Below are 20,830 nucleotides of genomic sequence, written 5' to 3' on the forward strand. Positions count from 1 at the left end.
AAACTTGTTAACCAATGGAATCCATAAATCGGTTCGAGGCTGATGTTCCGCATGTCAATCATCGTTGTGTTTGTCATGTGACCCAAAGTGCTTTGTACGGGTAGCATAGGTTAAATGAACATCGTTACCATAAGAATGCTTATTATAGCTTTCCAAATGAATAATTCGGAGGCAAAATTTGATTTAACCAAAGAATGGATCCATCTTGTTTACAAAGGGTATAACATTAATTAATATTATAAATAAATAGGAAACAATATCATAAATATTTGGAGATGAAAAGGAAATTGCTTCTCTAATCAGAAACTGGAAAGGGATTTGAGCCGACAACTCATCACATCATCTGCACAAGGAATGTTGTTGTTAATAAACAGCTTAAGATAAGATGAGTATTAGTTGGATGCATCACTCACCTTCAGCATGTCTCCGAACATATCTTGAAATGGATTTCTACGCTGCACGCCATAGAACTTTTCCGCAATGTCACATACCAACTGAACTATCATGGTTGTGTCAGAACACCATACATCATGTACACTTCAACCCAACCCAAAAGAACAAAATGAAATTGTCGAACCTCATTGAATGCGGGTTCTCGGTCTATGCTAGGCTTGTACTTCACTCTCAATGCATTAAAAAGAGGCAACGTCTCTTTTTCCAACCTGCAAACACATGCAAATAGCCTGAATTTGAAACCTACAATACTAGAAACATAGATTAATATTACCCTTAAAACACCAATTTCCATCAATTAACAAAGTCCAGGTGTATATCAATTTTATTATTCCACAAAATTTCAGCTAATAATAATAATGACTTACGTTAGCAAGAGTAAATTGATAAACTGAATCAAATCAGATACAGGAAATTCCAGCTCCTGGGCTTGCACTTGCTTCTTTAATTCCTCCATAAGGGAACTAGCATCTTGAAGATTACCCATTGACAAATACCTACCATCCCAAAGTAATGTTCCTTCATTACTAAATAATTGAAGACTACAAAATACACACTCTTGATTTTATTTCCAGGTTTGAATGATGCAAAGTTGAGAAATAACTAAAATCCCTACCGTTATTGGAATCACTGGAAGAATGATATCTATGTCAACAAACTCGACTTATTGGATATGGATATATATCCAATTCAGGTATGTTCAAGTTTTTCCAAGATTTTCATGGATTTGAAGTGTCCTTGGAAGCTCATATTGCCATACCCATGTATGAATATGTGTCAGATATGAGGGTCGAACACGAGTACTTCAAAAGTAAAGTTTGGTATTATTGATTGCTTTTAAAAGTAGAGGCAACAAGAATAGTAAAATTAGAGGTGAGGGGGAAGTTTATCGATGAGCTTACATAAGAATGGCTCGTGCAATGGCTATATCATCTTCACCTGGATAACACTGTACGGTTGAAAAGCTAATCAGTTATGACATTAAATAAGTTTCAGATGAAAAGTAATACCCTTTGATCATTGAGCTCAAACTTGAACCTGAGTGCGTTGATTGAGTTATGCTAATCTTCCATACATTTTTTACAACCAACCCTAATACAACCATAATTTCTTAACTTGAGTTCTGAATTATTTTAGCACTTTATAGATCAAACGATGTTATTTGGACTCGGGTGAGAGTGTCGGATATGATTATGCGTCTCATAAGGGTATGTTTAATTTTTTTTTTCTGTTTTCCCATGTATTTGGAGGATCAAATCTCCAATCCTTTGTCTAGATATGAGTGTGACACGTGTTTTGGGCACCGGTATTTCAAGAAAAATGAATAATTGAAACAATAAAACCTTGAGGTGTATCCATGGCAAGGAGAAAGAAAGAGAAGAAAATTAACCTTGCTCATGAAGTTTACTAAAGTATTTGCAAACTTCTTTAGGTTGTTTCCTCGAACGAAATGATACGATACTTTGGCCATGTCCTACAAAACAACATTACATGATTGTAGACATCTATACGTATGTTAACTCATGAACAGACCTTTGACCTCGATATAAGGATAGTTTCAAAGGCTTTTGTGGCAGATACTTGCCCATGCATGTATTAGCAGAGCATAAAAAGACCTCAACTAAACTGCCTGATCAACCAGTTCTCAAATGAACTGGCTGGTCCAGTCCAATACTTCATGACCCTGATTCATTGCTAGTTGAGCAAGGGAGAAGAACAAATTTGAGATAGATCATTGAAGAAGCAAAAGCAAAGCCTAAATATTTACTTCCAAACCTACCATTTCAAGAGATTCAGAATATATGTACTCAGCCAGCATAGTATGCAGCTGCGGATCACCGTTCTTGTCAGCACCAAACTCTGCAGACCACCTAAAACCCGAAGAAAGAAAAATAGTTCAGGGAAAATAAAGTGCAAGTTTATTATTATAAACAGCCTAATCTTAAGCCTCCACAGATATTGCAATGTCGCGGTATCTTTTAATCACAATCAGAGAGGCTATGATTCTTCCTATGTTACCTAGACTTGAGTGTAAGTGTAAGAGTAAGTGTTCAATAATCATCAAGAAATGAATAAAAAATAACTCAGACATCTACTATTATGCTGAAACACAAGGTAACTTTAACAGTACAATATAGCAATTCTCACTTTATAGCAGCTTTTAAGAATGAGGAGCAGCCGTGAAGACGTGTTTTTGCTGCCCCAAGAGCTTCGGTAAGTTCTTGAACGTCATCTTCTACTGCAAAGTTACTAGGCACCGGAATCTGCGGAAACAGCTTGTAGATTTTCCGAATACGATCTGACGTATACATTTTACCGTAGTTACAAAAACAGAAATAGCATAACCAAACAAACCCGATAACATAATTAATTTTAAGGCTTTTCCTTTTTTATTATTTAAATAAAAGATACTCAAGTCATCGGAATAAGAGAAGAGGGTCCATAAACTCTTCATTACAACCTATGTTACTCTGACTCTTCATAAAGTATCCATGCCCAATACCCATTCAGATGGATATCTAAAAGTGGGTATGGGGATATGATCAACTCGAAAATAATTGAACATACCCAGGTGGAATACATACTCGAGTCTGAGTAACATAAATTACAACCTATGATGATAAGCAAATCAAACTACAAGAGAAGGCATGAACTGACCAAGGATCTCTGGGTCACAAGGTATTTTCCCTTTGACAAGGGCATCGACAAGCATGACTGCAAGCTCAGACCCACAAGTAACCTGAAAAGATCCGTTTCGTGACTTTGAAGCAAAGGATAATGAAGTAAAAGACAACCATAAATAATACCAGCATAGCAGATACCCTCATGGCAATCTCTTAAGCCTTTCAATCATAGAATACTGTTGTCCCGTAAACAGCTAATATATCCTAGGCTTTGCATATAACATTGAGAAAAAAAAAACCTTACTAATAAGCTCCGGATAAATGTAACTGAAAGAAAATAATAACCTCCCCCTGCTTCAATTGAAGGCATGCCCCTGAATGAAGCAGATCCAAGGCCTCAGCACATCGTTGAGCAGATACATATCTGAAATAGGTTGTGCATGTTTCATAATCAATGATAAGTCTTTGAAAGAAAAAAGGAAAACATCAACACACCATTCTTACCTTTATCCTTATTGCAAGATCCGAAATAGAACAAACAATGAAAAGCTATTAATACAGAACCCTGAATTGAAACTGGAAATCAAATATTAATGCAAGTGGCACCCTTAACCTACTCGAGCTTAGACGCCTTATAATCCATCTATAAGTGGATCTACCCCATTAAGCTCCATCTAAGAAGCTAAGCCTGTGCATTTGTGTCTAACATATACTTTAACATTGGCATGGCTTTCCCACCCTTTAAATATAAGAAAGACTTGGAGAAATAGGATTTGAACCAACTTATATCCGACATGCACTCGAGTCCTAGTAACATAGACTGGTATACCATTTCCATCCATTTATACCATGCACTTATAGACTAGATCTAGATAAAAAAATTTTAACGTACTTGTATCCTGCATGCGCTCATGAGTCTGAGTAACATAGACTAATATATCATTTCCGGCTATTTGTACCTCTAAAATTTTATAAATTTGGGAAACTGCAGTCATACCGTGCACTTATAGACTTGTACATCTGCTGAGCTCCGTAGGAATTACCATCGTTTATAACTTTCTCTAATTTATTAATATTCTGCATTTCATATTAAAAAATCAATGCAATTAGGAATTTTATACCATAATAATAAATTCCAATCATATAAGAAATCAAACACTAGAATTTACCACATCTATAATATAAAATAAAAAAATAAACCAGAGATCAAAATAACAAAAGGTTCAATTAAATGAAATGTTACACCCAATATCCAATCGCTGTTTTTCTTACAATCAAGGGAAGTCTTGGGACTAATAATTCAAAATTATCAACTTTTTTTAGCTACCAAGGAAATGATGGATTATTTCCTTTGTTTTTCACCAAAATTGTGTCAAAAAACAATGGTAAAAAGAAGGGGGGAAAGAACCTCTTGAACAGGAGGAAGATTAGCTCTTCTGGGTTTTTCTCTCGACATTTTCTCTCTTACTTGATTTCCACTTTCCATTCTTGAAAGATCTGATTTTCTTTTGTTTTTCCGGTTAAGGAAAGAATCCAAACTAAGGCCTGTTTCAGCAAATGGTTTGGGCCTCCTTATTTCTTATGTTTCTGTTTTATGAAAAAATAAATAAATGTATTCAGTTATCTCCACTTGGACATGGAGGGATTAAAAGTTCATATTCATATATAGTAAACCTGTAGTTGAATGTCAAGCTAGAATGCAGGTGCTTTTCATTAAGTCGATAATCAAAACGTTTAGTCAGCAGATGTCAGTCCATCTTATGAAAATGAAAAAAGAGGGCATAGTAAGCAGCATAATGCAACCAAGTTCTTCCTTGGAAGTCATCAATGACAGTCATTCAAACTCTTAGTTTCTGTTTTGCACTGCAAATACAAATTGAATGGTGCTAAGCACTGGCACTGTTATCTCAGACCAATGCCTGATGTTGACAGTGAAGGAAATGGCTGAGGCAAGGCAACATTCAAAACTTTAGAAATATGATCAAGAGACAGTCCAAATTTTCTCCTCTGAATAGTAAGTTTCTAAACTTGTGTTGCAAGTAATAAAATTATAGATAAAAGTCTAAAGGTGTGAAAAAGCTTACTTTCAAAGCGTAATTTTCCATAAAAAAAAAAGGTGTCATTTAGCAGTACATATAATACAAGTTACATTGTTTTCATATTTATAAGAGTTTGGATAAAAATATTGAATCTGTTTAGATAATATCTAACCCATTTTTTAAGTTTATATTTTTTATATATTATGGTGTAATGCAAATATTAAAAAAATATATTAAATTGTGTCGGTTGAGAAATTTAAAAAACGAAATATATATATCAATAGTAAAAAAGAAATATTAAATTTTTGTAAATAAAATTTTAAAATAAACAAATTTGAGCATACTTGCATTAACTATTTATAAATATAAATGGTTTCGAAGCTCAAATTTGACAACTATGTAAAGTTTGATATCATATCTAGACACTGGTAAAAATCATCATAGAATAAAAGACTTATTTTATATATATTTACTTGTTTAAATAATAAATTTATTAATCTAATAATTTTTAACATATTAACCAATTTTTAGAAATTGATGAGACATGAGCCTCTAAACTTCTTAATTTTACACTTACAGCCAGTGGTTAAGTGTTGACACCCACATCCCCTCCCCCTTATAAATATATTTAAATTTACGGTAAAAATCTAATTTTGAAATTGAATAAATTAATCATCTAAAAAAATTAAAATAATTTAATTCATATCAATTTCAAAAGTGAGCAATTAATGACAATCAATTACGGCATTATAGTAACACATTTAACCTTCAATGTTTATATATACTTTTAACAAATTCAACCTCAATATTTACATAAATATTACGGGATAAATTTATTAAAATAAGACCAAATTGATAATGTGTATACAATTGAACAATATGATGAATAGTCCTTAGTTACTTGTTTTTAAAATTGGCAATAATTAAATTATGCTGATTTATTTAAAAGGAATCAATTTGTTCAATTTCAAAATTAATAACTGGAAAAATCCTTTTACCTAAATTTATCAATTATTTACTATATTTAATATTGTTTAACATTAAATATTTAATAAAAAATAATTAAATTGATTAAACCTACAAATTAAACCAAAAATTAGTTAAATTGGTTAATCCAACAAATTAAACCAAGAATATATTTTTGTTTTATCAGTTTTAACCTCCAATCAAGTTGAGCATTGCTTCTAAAAAATAGTTTTAGAACAAAAAATGCTTTGTAAGAACACTTTTTTAACCAAAAGCAAAAGCAGAAAATTTTAACTTTTGCTCTTGCTTTTGCTTTGGGTTAAAAAAGTGTTCTTGCAAAGCATTTTTTTAATCTCAATAACACTTCTGAGAAACACCGCTAAACTAAGGCTTAGTGTCTACCCACAACGTTATGAAAAATGAAAATACAAGCTATAATTAAATCGAAATTTTTATAGACTTAAACTTTAAGCTCCAATATTTTTTTTTAATCGTTTCATCATGTATATACATCACATTATAACATCAGGTATGAAAAACTAAAACGCAAAATCAACATATTTGATAGTGTTGGAAAGTTTTCACTCTCCAAAATCACATCTCTCAACATCTTCGGCATCGGATGAACAAAGCTACTCGTCAATTGAAAAGATGACTCCGTTTTCCTTCTTGAACACATGTGTTGTATGATCCACCACCTATTTTATTCACAAAACACTCATAAATACAGACAATTCTATCCCTTACATTCTTAAAACATACCTTACTTGGACTTGGGTGTCAATGTTAAACACGGATATATAATATATATATATATCTCTCTTCCACGGGTATGTTTAATTTTCATATCTCAATTGAGCCAAATCCTTGTATCTATGCTTGAACATGTGTCGAGGACAGATATTGGGTACTCGAGTATTTCAGGGAAAATAAAGAATCAAAGTAATACAGTATATCTACCTCCAGTACTATAGCTCATAACCACACTCATTGCAGCAAAGATGATTAGGTTATTTATCCAATGAACATCTAAAAGCTAATTCTCTTAGTGAAATTCAAGACTTGTGATGCAAGCTACAGTTTTGAGTGAGTGTTGGACTTAGCTGAAAAAGATCAAAGAGAGAAAGGTTTAAGAGCACAAGAACTCACATTGGTATTGCTTAGCTCTAAGTTGTAGAAGTCCATAGCATCGGCTTTAAACAAAGGCCCGGCGTGCCACGTTCCACGATTAAGTTTGATAAACTTAGGACCTGAAATTCTAAAAACATGAACATTGTCAATGGCCGGAGGCACGTAGAAATGACCACAACGAGACTGCACCGCTATCTTCCCTTTCTCATTCTTAACTTCTTCCGAGTCCACCAAGGAAGGCTTAGCAATTCCGAGATACCAAACATGACCCCCTATAGATCCAAGGCATTGTGTCACACTGGCATGATGCGTAATCGTTGAAAACTTGAGCGGCCGGTTCTGAAGGTTCATGATGTAAAACCTAATACAATTGCATTGGGAAGTCAATACATAGAAAAGAATGTGAGTAAACAACCAAGACTTAAAGCTAAAATACCAAATCTGTAGCAATGATTAAAACCAGTAACTCAAGTTGTGCTACTCGATGTCAAGTTGGATTGGAATTATCAAAAATAACATCAAGTAGGGAATTTCTCCTCCTCCAAACTAGACAATTAGTACACTCCATTTACCATGTTATCAGGTTCCTCTGATTGAAATAACCTAAAAGACTAGACAACTGCAATTAGTATGAATTTTAATCCGAAAAGAAAAAAAGGTTCAAAACCCAATAATTGAAATCCCATAAAAATCCCCAAGCATGTAAGAAAAACCACAAAATAATCGGACAAAAACATAAACTTGTAACAGAAATAGATAAAGAAATGAAAAATTAAACCTGGGAATTCCTTTGGAAAGGTCTAGCTGAGCATCAGTCGGACCGAATTCTGCTCCGTCTGGGGATGCTTCAATGACTTGTCCGAATTCTTTGAAGCTTTCTGGGGTTGCTTCTATTGGCTTTAACTTTATTACAGTCAGTTCTGATTCCATTCCTGGTTTCTCAAGCTTCAATTTTCAGTTTGGGGAAAGACTTAAATTTTGCAATTTATTATGATTTGGTTTAGCAAAAAATAAAGAATTAAGTGATGAAGAGGAAAGGAAAATATAATCTGAGGGCCTTTTTATTTTATTTTGTTATAATAATTATCCATCCAGTCATTCTCTTTTGGCTTCTACTACCAGCTAACCTCATCTTTTGTTTTCTTATAAAATCATCCTTTTCTTTGGAAGATTCTCCACCCGTCTCAAAAATAAACTCAAAAAATAGGTTTGAGTAAAATAATTAAGCCTACTTTTTCGTATTAGGTAAGACTCTTTTGGCTCATGTGGCTTGTTCCCGACCCAAATATGTAACAAAAAAAAGAACTTATTGTTTTTTATTGTTTTGTTGTTTTTTTTTTTGTTATTTTTCACTATTTTGCTACTATTTCATTATTATATTACTATTATTTTATTGTTATTATATAACTATTATTTTATTATTAATTTTGTTACTATTTTAGAGTCATTTGTCTGTTAAGTTACACCTATCTTAGTATTATTTAAGTATACATATTTTTTTTTAAAAAAATCAATTTATTGGGAAACATTTATTTTAATATTTTTTAGTATTTTTGATGTATTATAATTTTAAAAAATAATACAAAAAAATTAATACGGTCAGGCCGGACCCGAGTTTTGGCATTTTTATTCGAACCAAGCTTGGACAAAATGTTAGGCACATTTTTCAAGTCAGATTGAGCCTGAGCCTAACAAACAGGCCTAAAATTTTGATTGGACCCGGCTCAACCCATGAACACCTCTAATTTTGCACAATACATGAATTGCATAAAAAAATTCAAATTGCTGACCGAGAAAAATAGAAAAATCTTTTTTAATCTTATTGGTTGGACTTCAAGAATATACATCATATTTATAGAACCGTAATCACGTAAAAAAAAAGAAAGATATATAAGATGTTCTTAAATATATGCCTAAAAGATATCTCATAATAATAATATCCTAACATGAATATATTAAAAAGGTTTGTGTTGTTATTTAATTTTTTACTACTATAATATTTGAATCTTTAAATAAGCAAATATTTATTTCAAAAATGTTATTTACACTGATTACAGTAATTAAAATACAATATTTAAAAAAATTAATTAAAAATAACCGCTTAAAAAATGACATTAGAATTTAGTGTATAAAAGTACAAGTGACCAAAATAATATTTTAATATTCTTTATATTATTGGATTTGTTGTTTAAATATTTTTATTATTTATAAATTTTATAAATATTTTACTAAAATATTTGGTTAAATAAATTTACTTTAAAGGAAAATTTATCATACTTATAAATACAAAATTTTTAATCAATTAAAAAACTTTTATTGAATGAATTTATATAACCGATATCTATAATATAATATAAGTACGAGCATGAAAAAGCTTTTAAATTGACTAATATGATTTTTTTTCATTATATTATTAAATTTACTTTTATAAAGAATATTATTTATAAGATTTATCGTATTTATAAATAAAAATTCGAATTTAACTTAGATAAATTTAATTGATAAATAAATTATCTTACTTATAAATAAAAATTATAAGAATTATAGAATTTTATTAAATAAAAAAGTTTTATTAACATGATGAAAATAATTTATTGATAGCAAGATAAATTCGTATTTTTAATGTATTTATTTTTAGCTAATTATTAGATAAAATGCTATTAAATTTAGATTTTTCTTATCATGAATAAAGTTGGTGTACTGAATTCAAACTCTTACAAAAAAAGGGGGCTAAATTGAAACAAAAAGCAAAGAGGAGGGCTTGATTAAAAGATTGAAGATTCAAAGATGACTAGATAAGAATTGAAGGGTTGAAGATTTTTTTAAAAAGTGGCTGGATCAAGATTGAAGGATTTTTTATATTGTTACAACTCTATAATTAGTTTAAATTTAATTTTTTTAAAATTTTGAATTATTTAGTGATAATATTTAAAATTATTTAGTAATAATATTTAGGGAAAATCTAGTTAAATTTTAACACTAAAAATAATATACCTAGTGGCTACAACCAATTGAACACTTAACTCGTGGAATAATCAAATTCCTTATTTTCTTTCCCCTTCCTGCGATTTTGTTCTTTCAATTTTTTTTCTTTTACTTTCAACTTTAAGTCTAATTATCTTCCAATGCCCTTTCCTTTCCCACTTTTCATGATTTCATTTAAACCATTTATTATGATTTTTTTTATGATTAATTAAACTTTTTTTTAGCTTTAGCCCGGAAATTGCTCCAACAAAATAATCGTGAGATACAAACCCGCTTAAAAAACCTCTCAACGCAATATTTTCTATCTCTTCGGTATATGGGATAGTACAAATTTATCCATTAAAGTTGATTCAGTTCAATTCAAAAAGTGCACGTTGGGTTGAAGTTGTTTGGCATACAGTTGGGAAGTCGAATCAGTTGTGCTATGTTAGAATTCCCATGAACAAATTGGAGTGTCTAGGTGGGAAAAGCCAGTTGGATTCTGTCAAAGGAGATAAAGATTGGATTTAAACGACCCACGCGGTTGAGGCCATTGATTCGAGTTGGCCTTTTCAGATCGTAAGGCTGTCGAAATCTTAAATTGCGTACACGTGTATTGTAGTTAGAAATTTGGCAAGAATCAATTTGCAGGTTGTACCGGGATTGACTACATAAAGAAAAGTTGGCGATTGGACGTTCTTGGCCGCTATAGCCAGCTTATTGCTTAGAAGGGAAAATCTATTTCAAGGATCGATTTAGGATTGAAGTACACCGAGACTAAGGCTAAGCTTAAAAAAATTATTTTATTTATCCATTTATTTTTACATTTTCGAATATGTTTTTATTTTATTTTTCGTATTTTCTTATCTTAATCAATTTAAACCCCCATTTTTATTTTTAGCATTTTTACACACAGATTGTGGGCACGACTGTGACCGCGACAACGATTTTGGTCACGAAAAAAAGCGAAATTAGATAGTCAGTCCATGTGGATTCGACCTTACTGGTCTATACTGTTAATTACTGTTATTTAGTCGTAAGAATTTATATTTGATGGTTTCGACGCCCACCATTTATATATATTGAAAATGATAAAAATGTAGAAATTTGTTTATTATTTAAAAAATTAATTATTTTCAACAATTTCACTGATTATTTTGTTGTATTATTATGTTTGACTGAAAATGCCAAAGTCTATTTGCTATTATTTAATATCGCGTGTTTCTAAAGTAAAAAAAGGAAATTGTTATGTAGATGTTTGACTATACATATTTTCGTGTTTTAATTATTCAATTTTACAAATTAAATACAAAGTTGGAACTCAAATCTTAATTTTCAATTTCACATTTTTTTTATTCTCTGAAACAAAATCATTTAAATATGGTCTCCCCATCTCAAATCCATCTCCTCTCAACTTACTAGTGGCATTTTTATAAATATTTTGAAATAAACGTATTTACTTCCAATCTGATTCTGACCCGACCTAGTTATTTTTCAAAATTCATCCTCTCCGCCCGTCCTGAACTCAATTTTTCAGAAAAAGAAAATCTAACATTAATGGATCGGATAGATCGAAACTCGTCAAATTGATTGAATCGAGAGAGTACAAGTATTTTCTTTTTAAGCATATTCAATTCGATGCAATAATAAATCCTGAGTTCAATGTCCTTTATAACAAACAAGTGCACCGAAGTTAACATGATCAATGCATTTTCGAAGTTTGAATAAAATAAGAATCAAATATGATATTATTCAAGCTCAAATTCTTTTTTAAGTAAATATATTTTTAATATTAAAACATTTATAATTCTTATTCAAAATATGGACTATTTTCTAATATTCAGGATCAATTTGATAGAATTTGTAAATATGAAGAGTTAAATTGATTATATTGTTTAGAATTAAGACAAAATTGATAGAATTTAAAAGGTTTGAAAATTAACAATTAAACATTATAATTTAATCATTTTTACATCTATGTTTAAAGCCTATTAATTTAAAACCAATAATGATCATTTTTAAAAATTTTAACCGCTTTATAAATTGATATATAAACTAATTAAATCAAAATTTCATTATCAGAAAAAGTAGTTAGAAATCTGAAGGATCGAATGCTTGAAATGTTTCCAAAGGTTTTCTTCCTTTTACTTGCCAAATAGCCTTTTTCTTTCTTTAATTTTAGCTTATATAGTTTAATTAATTTTAATTAATAAAGTTATGATTTAATTAACTTAAACCTCTTTTTAACCAACATTAGTGGATTCTTCCATTATACTCCACTAGCACATAAGATAAAGTGGTTTAATTTCCATTTTGGTTCCTTGGCTAATTGTAATTTAAGTATTTAAATCTTTGGTCAATTAAAAATCTATGACGATAAGACTTTTATAATTTAGTTTCTATAGCTTAATTAAGTAATTAATAGACAAAATTAAAGAACCAAACTTTAATATTTTTTATATCAAAATTTAATATTTACGAATTCAATTTATGAAATTGAGATTCCGAAATCACCTTTTCCAATACCACTGAAAGTCGAGCTGTTGAAATACATGACTTTAATGACATGTTCAAGCTATGATTGGTGTCTTATTTGCGCACTACTAAACAAGTAGAATTGATGGATGGAACTACAAGTGTTGAGGACATGATTGTAACCATGTGTTTGAATGTGGTTGTTTTAAGCTTAGATGGTGTTTATTACATGATTTTAGTGTCTTATAATGTCATGTGGTTGTTTTAAGCTTAGATGGTGTTTATTACATGATTTTAGTGTCTTATAATGTTTGGAGATGATTTGATATTGTTTTTAGGGTTTTTTTTTTGTCTTGAAAAACTTTTATTGATACAACTGGTCAAATGTATCAGTACAAGTAAGTCAGTAGCAAAAAATAAACAATAGTAGAGACTTCTACCAATACAAGTGTGTCAGAACAGGATTCCTCCCCTATTTTGACCTTTGAAGACCCGAATTTGATCCCAATCATTCCCGAACACTAAAAACTCAATAAAAATGTTTCTAATGCGTTTTAAAGCTTTTTTAAGAATGTAGACCTATAAATTAAAAAAATTATAAAAATGACCCCATTTCAAAATTAATTATGAGAATAACCTCATTTTTACAATAAAATTAGATGATGTCACTTTCTCAGGTGACACCACCCTAAAAATCTCCCTAATCATGCTTTAATCATTATAAAAATAAAAATAAAAATAAAAAATGAATTTTTTATACTGTTACCTAACAAATTGACGGCACCAAACTGAAGCAGGGCAAAATGTTCAAAACCTGATCATGTAATTACCTTTTTAGATTTGCTGAAAAAAATTGTTTTACTCATATTCAACGGCTCCACACCACTTTTCTTCACATAAGAGAAAGAGATTCAATCACTATATGACTATGAAAACTCGGTATGCATACAAACATAATCTTCTTTCCATTCACACAATGTTCTAGTCATATCAAGCATGTTACGAATTTAGACCTATGATAATAGTTAAATAATTAGGACGGTAAGAAAGTAAATAAATAACATGGCACAGCAAGAGTATAACAGAAAAACAAACTAGTTTTGACTGTATATAAATGTTTGATAGAACACATTCAAGCAGAAAAGCCCAGGACCAGACCTAAAACTCCTGAGCTGATTGCCATAAATAATGGGAACACAAGACACCATTCAAAGTTTATAATTACTCTCACAGACGGCAGACTCTGAAAAACACAAAAGCCTCACCACCGTCTATCAAGAACCCAGTTCTGTGAACAACATCCTCGACAAGATGGTGATGACTTAAAACTATTACCATCAAAACACACAACTAATCGTCCAATGATGGCTGACCTACTAATGAGAAGCAATGTTTTATTGTAGTAACCATAAAATAGTTTGGTTGGATCAACTGAAACCCACACGGTTCACTTCCCACCCTTCTTGGCAGCAGACTTCGTCACCTTGGCTCCAGATGGATCTTTCTTCTCCACGCTCTTGATAACGCCGACAGCAACAGTCTGCCTCATGTCCCTCACGGCAAAACGACCCAGTGGGGGATACTCAGAGAATGTTTCCACAACCATGGGTTTGGTGGGAATCATCTTAACAAATCCTGCATCACCATTCTTCAAGAACTTGGGTTCCTTCTCAAGCTCCTTACCAGATCGCCTGTCAATCTTGGTCACCAACTCTGCAAACTTGACCGCAATGTGGGAGGTGTGGCAGTCAAGGACAGGTGCATATCCATTTCCAATCTGCCCTGGGTGGTTCATGATGATGACTTGGGAAGTGAAATTAGCTGCCTCCTTGGCGGGATCATCCTTTGAGTTCGAAGCAACATATCCTCGCTTCAGATCCTTCACAGCAACATTCTTGACATTGAAGCCAACATTGTCACCTGGAAGAGCCTCAGGAAGAGACTCATGGTGCATCTCAACAGACTTAACTTCAGTGGTCAATCCAGAGGGACCAAAGGTTACAACCATACCAGGCTTGAGGATACCAGTTTCAACACGACCCACAGGGACAGTTCCAATACCTCCAATCTTGTACACATCCTGAAGTGGAAGACGGAGTGGCTTGTCAGAGGGTCTCTTGGGCTCATTGATCTGGTCAAGAGCCTCGAGAAGAGTTGGACCCTTGTACCAATCAAGGTTGGTGGACCTTTCAATCATGTTGTCACCCTCAAAACCGGAGATGGGGACAAAAGGAATCTTCTCAGGGTTGTAACCAACCTTCTTCAAGTAGGAAGACACTTCCTTCACAATTTCATCATACCTAGCCTTTGAATATTTGGGGGTTGTGGCATCCATCTGTAAATGAAATAAATAGATATGTCATGCATAAGAATAATTACTAATTACAAGGCAACCAATTAGAAACTACTGAACATAAAAGCCTGAATACAATGGCCTACCTTGTTGCAGCAGCAAATCATTTGCTTGACACCGAGAGTGAAAGCAAGCAGAGCATGCTCACGGGTCTGTCCATCCTTGGAAATACCTGCCTCAAAACCTCCAGTGGTAGAGTCAATGATAAGTACAGCACAATCGGCCTGGGAGGTACCAGTAATCATGTTCTTGATAAAGTCACGATGTCCAGGGGCATCGATGACAGTGCAGTAATATTTGGTGGTCTCAAACTTCCACAAGGCAATATCAATGGTAATACCACGTTCACGCTCAGCCTTCAACTTGTCAAGCACCCAAGCATACTTGAATGACCTCTTGTTCATCTCAGCAGCTTCCTTCTCAAACCTTTCAATGACACGCTTGTCAATACCTCCAAGCTTGTAGATCAAGTGGCCAGTGGTGGTTGACTTTCCAGAGTCGACATGGCCAATTACGACAATGTTAATGTGAGTCTTTTCCTTGCCCATTCTGCAGTATTAGCTTCAAGCTGCACCAACATATATATAGTTAAACCAGAATCCCATGCATAAACAATTAGTAAAAAGGGTAGCCAAAAAAACAATGAACATGTTTACCCCTGCATCCCAAAATTTTAAAAAAATGAACAAATTAACACAACACGATACTTAAGCTAGTTTTATGTTTAAAATTCAACAGAAAAAACCATAACATCAATTCTAATAGCATAGTTCCTACTTCATGCTTTAGAAGCAAAAATTAAGTAGCATATCTATTTTTCGCCCTTACTTTTCTACAATTTTTAAGCATCAACTTTTTTTTTTGCAATGATTTAAGCATTAACTTTTATTGAACGAACAACTAAAGATACTATGATTTTACATTTGAAGAGAAACGATTACAGCAAAGTTCTCAAAATGGACCAAGAAAACGCATTGATATCATAGTCTCCAAATTTAAAAAAAAATAAAAGTTGGTCAGAGATTGACTCACTTAAACAATATGCACAAATCCAGAAATAATTATTCATATGAACGAAAACAAATCTACAGCCAAAAGAATCAATACAACGATCATAATAAACGACAATTTCTCTCAAAAGCTCAAATCAGATCTCCAAATTATTATCATACGATAAATCTAACAACAGTATTACAGAAAAAAAATCTCATCAGGAGAAAAAGAAGACAAAAATCAAAAGAGAGATCTAAATTACATTGAAATTAATATAAAAAGTTAAGCCAGGCGAATAAAAAACAGAGCAAATAAAAATATGAAAGAATGGATTGAATAAATTAGATCTGAGAATGGAACCTTTGGAATAGAAGCGATCTGAAGCTGAAATCGTGGCGGCAAAGCAGAAGAGAGATAATAATAGTAAGAGAGGTGATAGGGTTTTACAAGTAAGCTGCTCTCTCGTTCATTTTTATAGTCAGGTTTTAGCTTCTTTCTTTTTATTCCTAAAATGTCCTTTTTCAGATTTGTTTTGACAGATACGTCCTTCGGTTTCTTAATAGGGGCGTCGAGGTTTAATTTTCACGTATGTGGAGTATGATGTGGTTGAAGCGGACGTTTTTTATTGGTAAGTGCAGTTACGCGCTTGTCTTGTGAGTGGGAGTTATTTGCTTTAGGTTTGGGTTGGGCCTGGGAATGGACACCAGCCATTGGCAGGCGTTTTGTCTGCACAAATTGCAATTGCAAACAAAAGGCCGTCTCATCGACTGGGATGTACCTGAGCAGCAGGAGATGAGAGATGAGCCACAGGTATTCCTTATTTGCTGGTGGGATCCATGTCAGGTTATTCCTTAAGGATCCCAATTTTCCTTTTACAAATCCCAAATAATTTTAATTAAATCGTTTTTTTACATTTTTAATATTTTTTCACAAACTTACTTTTTTAATTTCTAATATTTTTACAACTTTTAATAATTCTTTTACATTTTTAATAATTATTTGCAATTTCTTAATATTTTAATTAATTCTTTTATAATTCTAAATAAAATGTTAAAACTTTTTAATAATTCTTATTATCTTTAAAAAATTTGAGTCTCTTAATGGCTGGTCAATACTTGATCAATGGTCACATCATCAATCAATGATAGACACGTGACATGGTCTGATTGGTTGAGTTTCTTTTTATACCGTTAACTTTTAGGTGTCAAAATGGATAACGAAGTAAAGTTCAAATGTCAAAATGGGACAAAAAAAGTTTAGGTACTAAAATAGGAAAATGGGTATAATTCAGGGGGTAAATCATTAATAAAGCCTAAAAAAATTGATATAAAAGTTAAATGTAGATTTAGCTAAAATAGAAAAGTGCTAAAATTTTGAAATCTTAGATTCAAATATCATGATTCTCATTTACATGCATATTTTTTTTTCTAGATTTATCAAAACATGAAACACATATAAATACTTTCAATGGGGTGTCTAGTGAGTTGAGACTCGGTTGATGAATGACATCAACTTAGTCAAAATTCTATTTTAGTCACTTATTGAAATTTGATATTTTACTCCCTCATCAATTAAATCATTAATAGAAAGATGATGCGACCTTTTTTGTAAGTGTAATAATAAAATTACCCCTAAAACATTTACAAATTCTATTAATTTGATCTTAACTTTTAAAAAATTAAAAAATTTAATCCTTAATTTGACACGTTCAACAATAAATCAACAAAATTTGAGAATGCGAAATATCACTTGTAACAGCCCGATTTTGGGCCTAATCGAAATAGTGGTTTTGGGGCCACTAATCTGACGAGGAAAAATTTAATATTCTTATATTTTTATGATCTAAAGACGTACAGAATGATTTTTTGAAAAAAAATTTCGAAAATTTTGACGTTTGGGCACTCAATTTAGTCGAAAGGACTAAATTGTAAAAAAGTGCAAAACTTGAGTTCTAGAAGCTAAAGGTGTCTAATTGCTATGAAATTTTAAATTGGAGGTCCTAAAAAGGTAATTATGCCATTGGTTAATTTTTTGGACAAAAATGAGCATGAAATAGGTGAAATAGAATATTTTTAAGTTAAAGGCATTTTAGTAATTTGGTGATTAAATGAATTAAAAAGCCAAATTAAAAGCCAATTTTTTCTCATCTTCAACCCATTGGATGAATTTCAAATGAGAAAGACATATCTAGGGTTTTCAAGCTTCCAAGCTCGATTGTAAGTTCGTTTTAGCCCCATTTTTAATGTTCTTTACATTTTTGAGATCCTCGTAGCTCGGTTTAGCTATTTCTACCATTATTTTGAGTTAAGGTTTGTATTTAAAAATTTACCCATGGATGAATTTCATGTGTTTTGATATTTTATGGTAGAATATGAAAGTTTAAAGTGTAATAAACAACTTTTACTAGATTTTTAATGAAATTGCATAAAAGGACTTATTTGTAAAAGTTGTAAAACATGTGTAAAAAATGTGATTTAGTGAAAATTGTGGGCTGCTATAAAAGGGAATATGAATCGGCTAGGCTTGAGTAATGAGAAAAATGAGTACTTTTCATTTTACGAGCCTAAGGGCAAAATTGTAAATATGTGACCATAAGGTGTTTTTGGGGCTGAATTGAAAATGTGTGTATTAAATGAGTTAAATATGTTATTATAGATCAAGAAAGACGAGGAATTGACCTTGACTGGGGAAAGGCAAGGTTGTGGACTAAGACGCAAACATTTGATATTTTGGACTGAGGTAAGTTTGTATGTAAATAATGCATCGTTTTTACTTATGCTTTCATATTTTGATATATTTTGTTAAATGTGGCTGAATATTTGATGTATTTTACAAAATATCGACAAGTGAGAAATTTCTCGATTGAACCTTAAGAATAGAATAGGATACAAGTGACATGTCACTAGGAACATATGTGAAAACTATGTGAAATTGTGACTAAGTGAATTCGGGTGCTGGTCTAATAAGTTCTACCAGTGACTGGGTAATCCAGCATGTGTTGTGGATACCTGACAGCTTGTGTGAGCAGTACTGAGTAGTTACGAATGACCGACAAGTTGTGTGAGCAGACCCGCGAATGTGAATAGCTTGAGAACGAGCCTATGTGTGATAAGTGATGTGAAGTAGCTTTGGCTACAAGTATGGCACTATGTGCAATATTTCTGATGTATCCGTTAATATTATGATGTGTTCAACGGAAAATGACTAAGTGTAAATGATTGTGATTATGTGATGAATGAGTGCAGATACATGTGTGTATATATATATTCATGAGCAATGTGCTCGATATGTGATCAAATTTTGGTAAGGTTGATGTAGAGTAAGTATGACTATGAAGACTTGTAAATATTTGATAATGACTAGCTATTGGAATGGCTAGCTATGGACATGCTTGGTGTTATGTGTGTGTAAATGAAAGTTAATACAAAGAAAACATGAAAGAGTAAAATTAGTAATAAAACAGTTTTGGATAGCAGCTGTTGTATAAGTTTGAAAAATCACCAAAAATTGTGAAAATCGAATTAGAGGTTTAATAAGATATGAAATTAAAGTTTATTGAGTTTAGTTTTACATAGAAGAAACGGTGTAAGCAAGAGAATTTCATATTATGAGATATTTGAAATTTTATGAGATAGGGTCAGAGTGATTTCGGAATCCCCTGTTCTGAATTTGGAAACTCATTAAAAATTGTATAAAAATAATTTTGGGATAGAATTTATATGTTTAAAATTCTTAATGAGTCTATTTTCAATATAAAAAACAGGAAAATCATCCGAATCTCGTACGAGGTGATAATTAATTTTTAGTGAAGAAGGGTCGAAACTGTCAGACAGTAGAACAAGGATGACTTTAAAGAATAAACTTTACTTATCGGCTAAACCATAAATTCTGAAAATTTTATGGTAAGAATATATATGAGTCTAGTTTCAGAGGAATTTATCAAATCTAAATTCGGAGTTCCGTAGCTCAAGATATAAATAATTTATTGACTATGACTCGCGTAGATAGCTTGATATGAAAATGAGTGAATAGTGAAACTATGTGCAAATATGATTGTATTATCTTGAGAACACATTATGAGGATTGATAAAAGCATGTTAATAAATTGTTTATTATTTACATACCAACTTACTAAGCTATATGCTTGCTTCCTTTTCTTTCCCTTGTCTTATAGTGTCACCAAGCTAGCTCGGGGTACGGAGATCGTCCATCCACACTATCAACACTCTTTTGGTATTTTGAAAGCAATATTATGAATTATGGCATGTATAGAGGACTTGATTATTTTTTTATGTGTCATAATTGATTTGGCCTAAAATGTTGGCCTATGTTATTTGATAGTTCATTTTGTATAATGTCATTGATGTTGGCTATTATTGGTTAAGTTGTACATTTATGATAATGCCATGTTGTGTGTTGATAAATTTGGTATAAGTGTGTAAATGTTAGGATGGAAAAAGGCTTGGTAAATAGCCTAACTTTCATCCACATGGCTGGCCACATGGCTATGTGCTTAGGGTGTGTGCCCCTGTTTTTTAAGAAAATTTTCAAAGTTTTTAAAAGTTCTCGGTTTGGTCCCGAACTACTTTCAAAGTATGTATTGGGTCTCGTAAGCCCATATTAGGGACTTTGTGATGAAATATGAAAAGTTTTAATTTTGGTGAAATTTTATGACTCGGTTTTGTATGATTGGTTATGTTTAAGTCCGGTAATACCTTGTACCCTATCTCGGCGTCTGACACGGGTAAGGGGTGTTACATTTAGTGGTATCAGAGCCATGGTTTAGTCGGTTCTCGGACTAACATAGCGTGTGTATGAGTCTAGCTATACAT

The 20,830-nt window shown here is 31.9% G+C and overlaps 3 protein-coding genes across 4 annotated transcripts; all 3 read right to left on the bottom strand.

Annotated features, from left to right (window-relative positions):
• Nucleotides 1–124: 124 nt before the first annotated feature.
• LOC107899440 (protein GET4) lies at nt 125–4,652 on the bottom strand. Of its 2 annotated transcripts, none has more exons than XM_016825159.2 (12): nt 4,486–4,652; nt 4,075–4,154; nt 3,423–3,501; nt 3,112–3,193; nt 2,602–2,752; nt 2,234–2,324; nt 1,844–1,927; nt 1,356–1,402; nt 822–950; nt 578–662; nt 414–494; nt 125–343 (listed from the first exon to the last, which is right to left on the bottom strand). In XM_016825159.2, the coding sequence occupies exons 1-12, from the start codon at nt 4,561–4,563 to the stop codon at nt 335–337; spliced, it is 996 nt and encodes a 331-aa protein (XP_016680648.1). In that variant the 5' UTR covers nt 4,564–4,652; the 3' UTR covers nt 125–334. The 2 variants fall into 2 exon arrangements, with proteins under 2 accessions (XP_016680648.1, XP_016680650.1); XM_016825161.2 differs by lacking the exon at nt 4,486–4,652 and adding an exon at nt 4,350–4,481.
• Nucleotides 4,653–6,515: 1,863 nt separating this feature from the next.
• On the bottom strand, nt 6,516–8,502 carry LOC107899442 (uncharacterized). The gene is made up of 3 exons (XM_016825162.2): nt 7,992–8,502; nt 7,232–7,574; nt 6,516–6,780 (listed from the first exon to the last, which is right to left on the bottom strand). Exons 1-3 carry the CDS (start codon nt 8,141–8,143, stop codon nt 6,715–6,717), a joined length of 561 nt encoding a protein of 186 aa, XP_016680651.1. The 5' UTR covers nt 8,144–8,502; the 3' UTR covers nt 6,516–6,714.
• Nucleotides 8,503–13,731: 5,229 nt separating this feature from the next.
• LOC107899443 (elongation factor 1-alpha) lies at nt 13,732–16,615 on the bottom strand. The gene is made up of 3 exons (XM_016825163.2): nt 16,359–16,615; nt 15,092–15,573; nt 13,732–14,987 (listed from the first exon to the last, which is right to left on the bottom strand). Exons 2-3 carry the CDS (start codon nt 15,551–15,553, stop codon nt 14,100–14,102), a joined length of 1,350 nt encoding a protein of 449 aa, XP_016680652.1. The 5' UTR covers nt 15,554–15,573; nt 16,359–16,615; the 3' UTR covers nt 13,732–14,099.
• Nucleotides 16,616–20,830: the final 4,215 nt, after the last annotated feature.

The sequence above is a fragment of the Gossypium hirsutum genome, chromosome D04 (assembly GCF_007990345.1).
Source record: "Gossypium hirsutum isolate 1008001.06 chromosome D04, Gossypium_hirsutum_v2.1, whole genome shotgun sequence".
Lineage (NCBI taxonomy): Eukaryota > Viridiplantae > Streptophyta > Magnoliopsida > Malvales > Malvaceae > Gossypium > Gossypium hirsutum.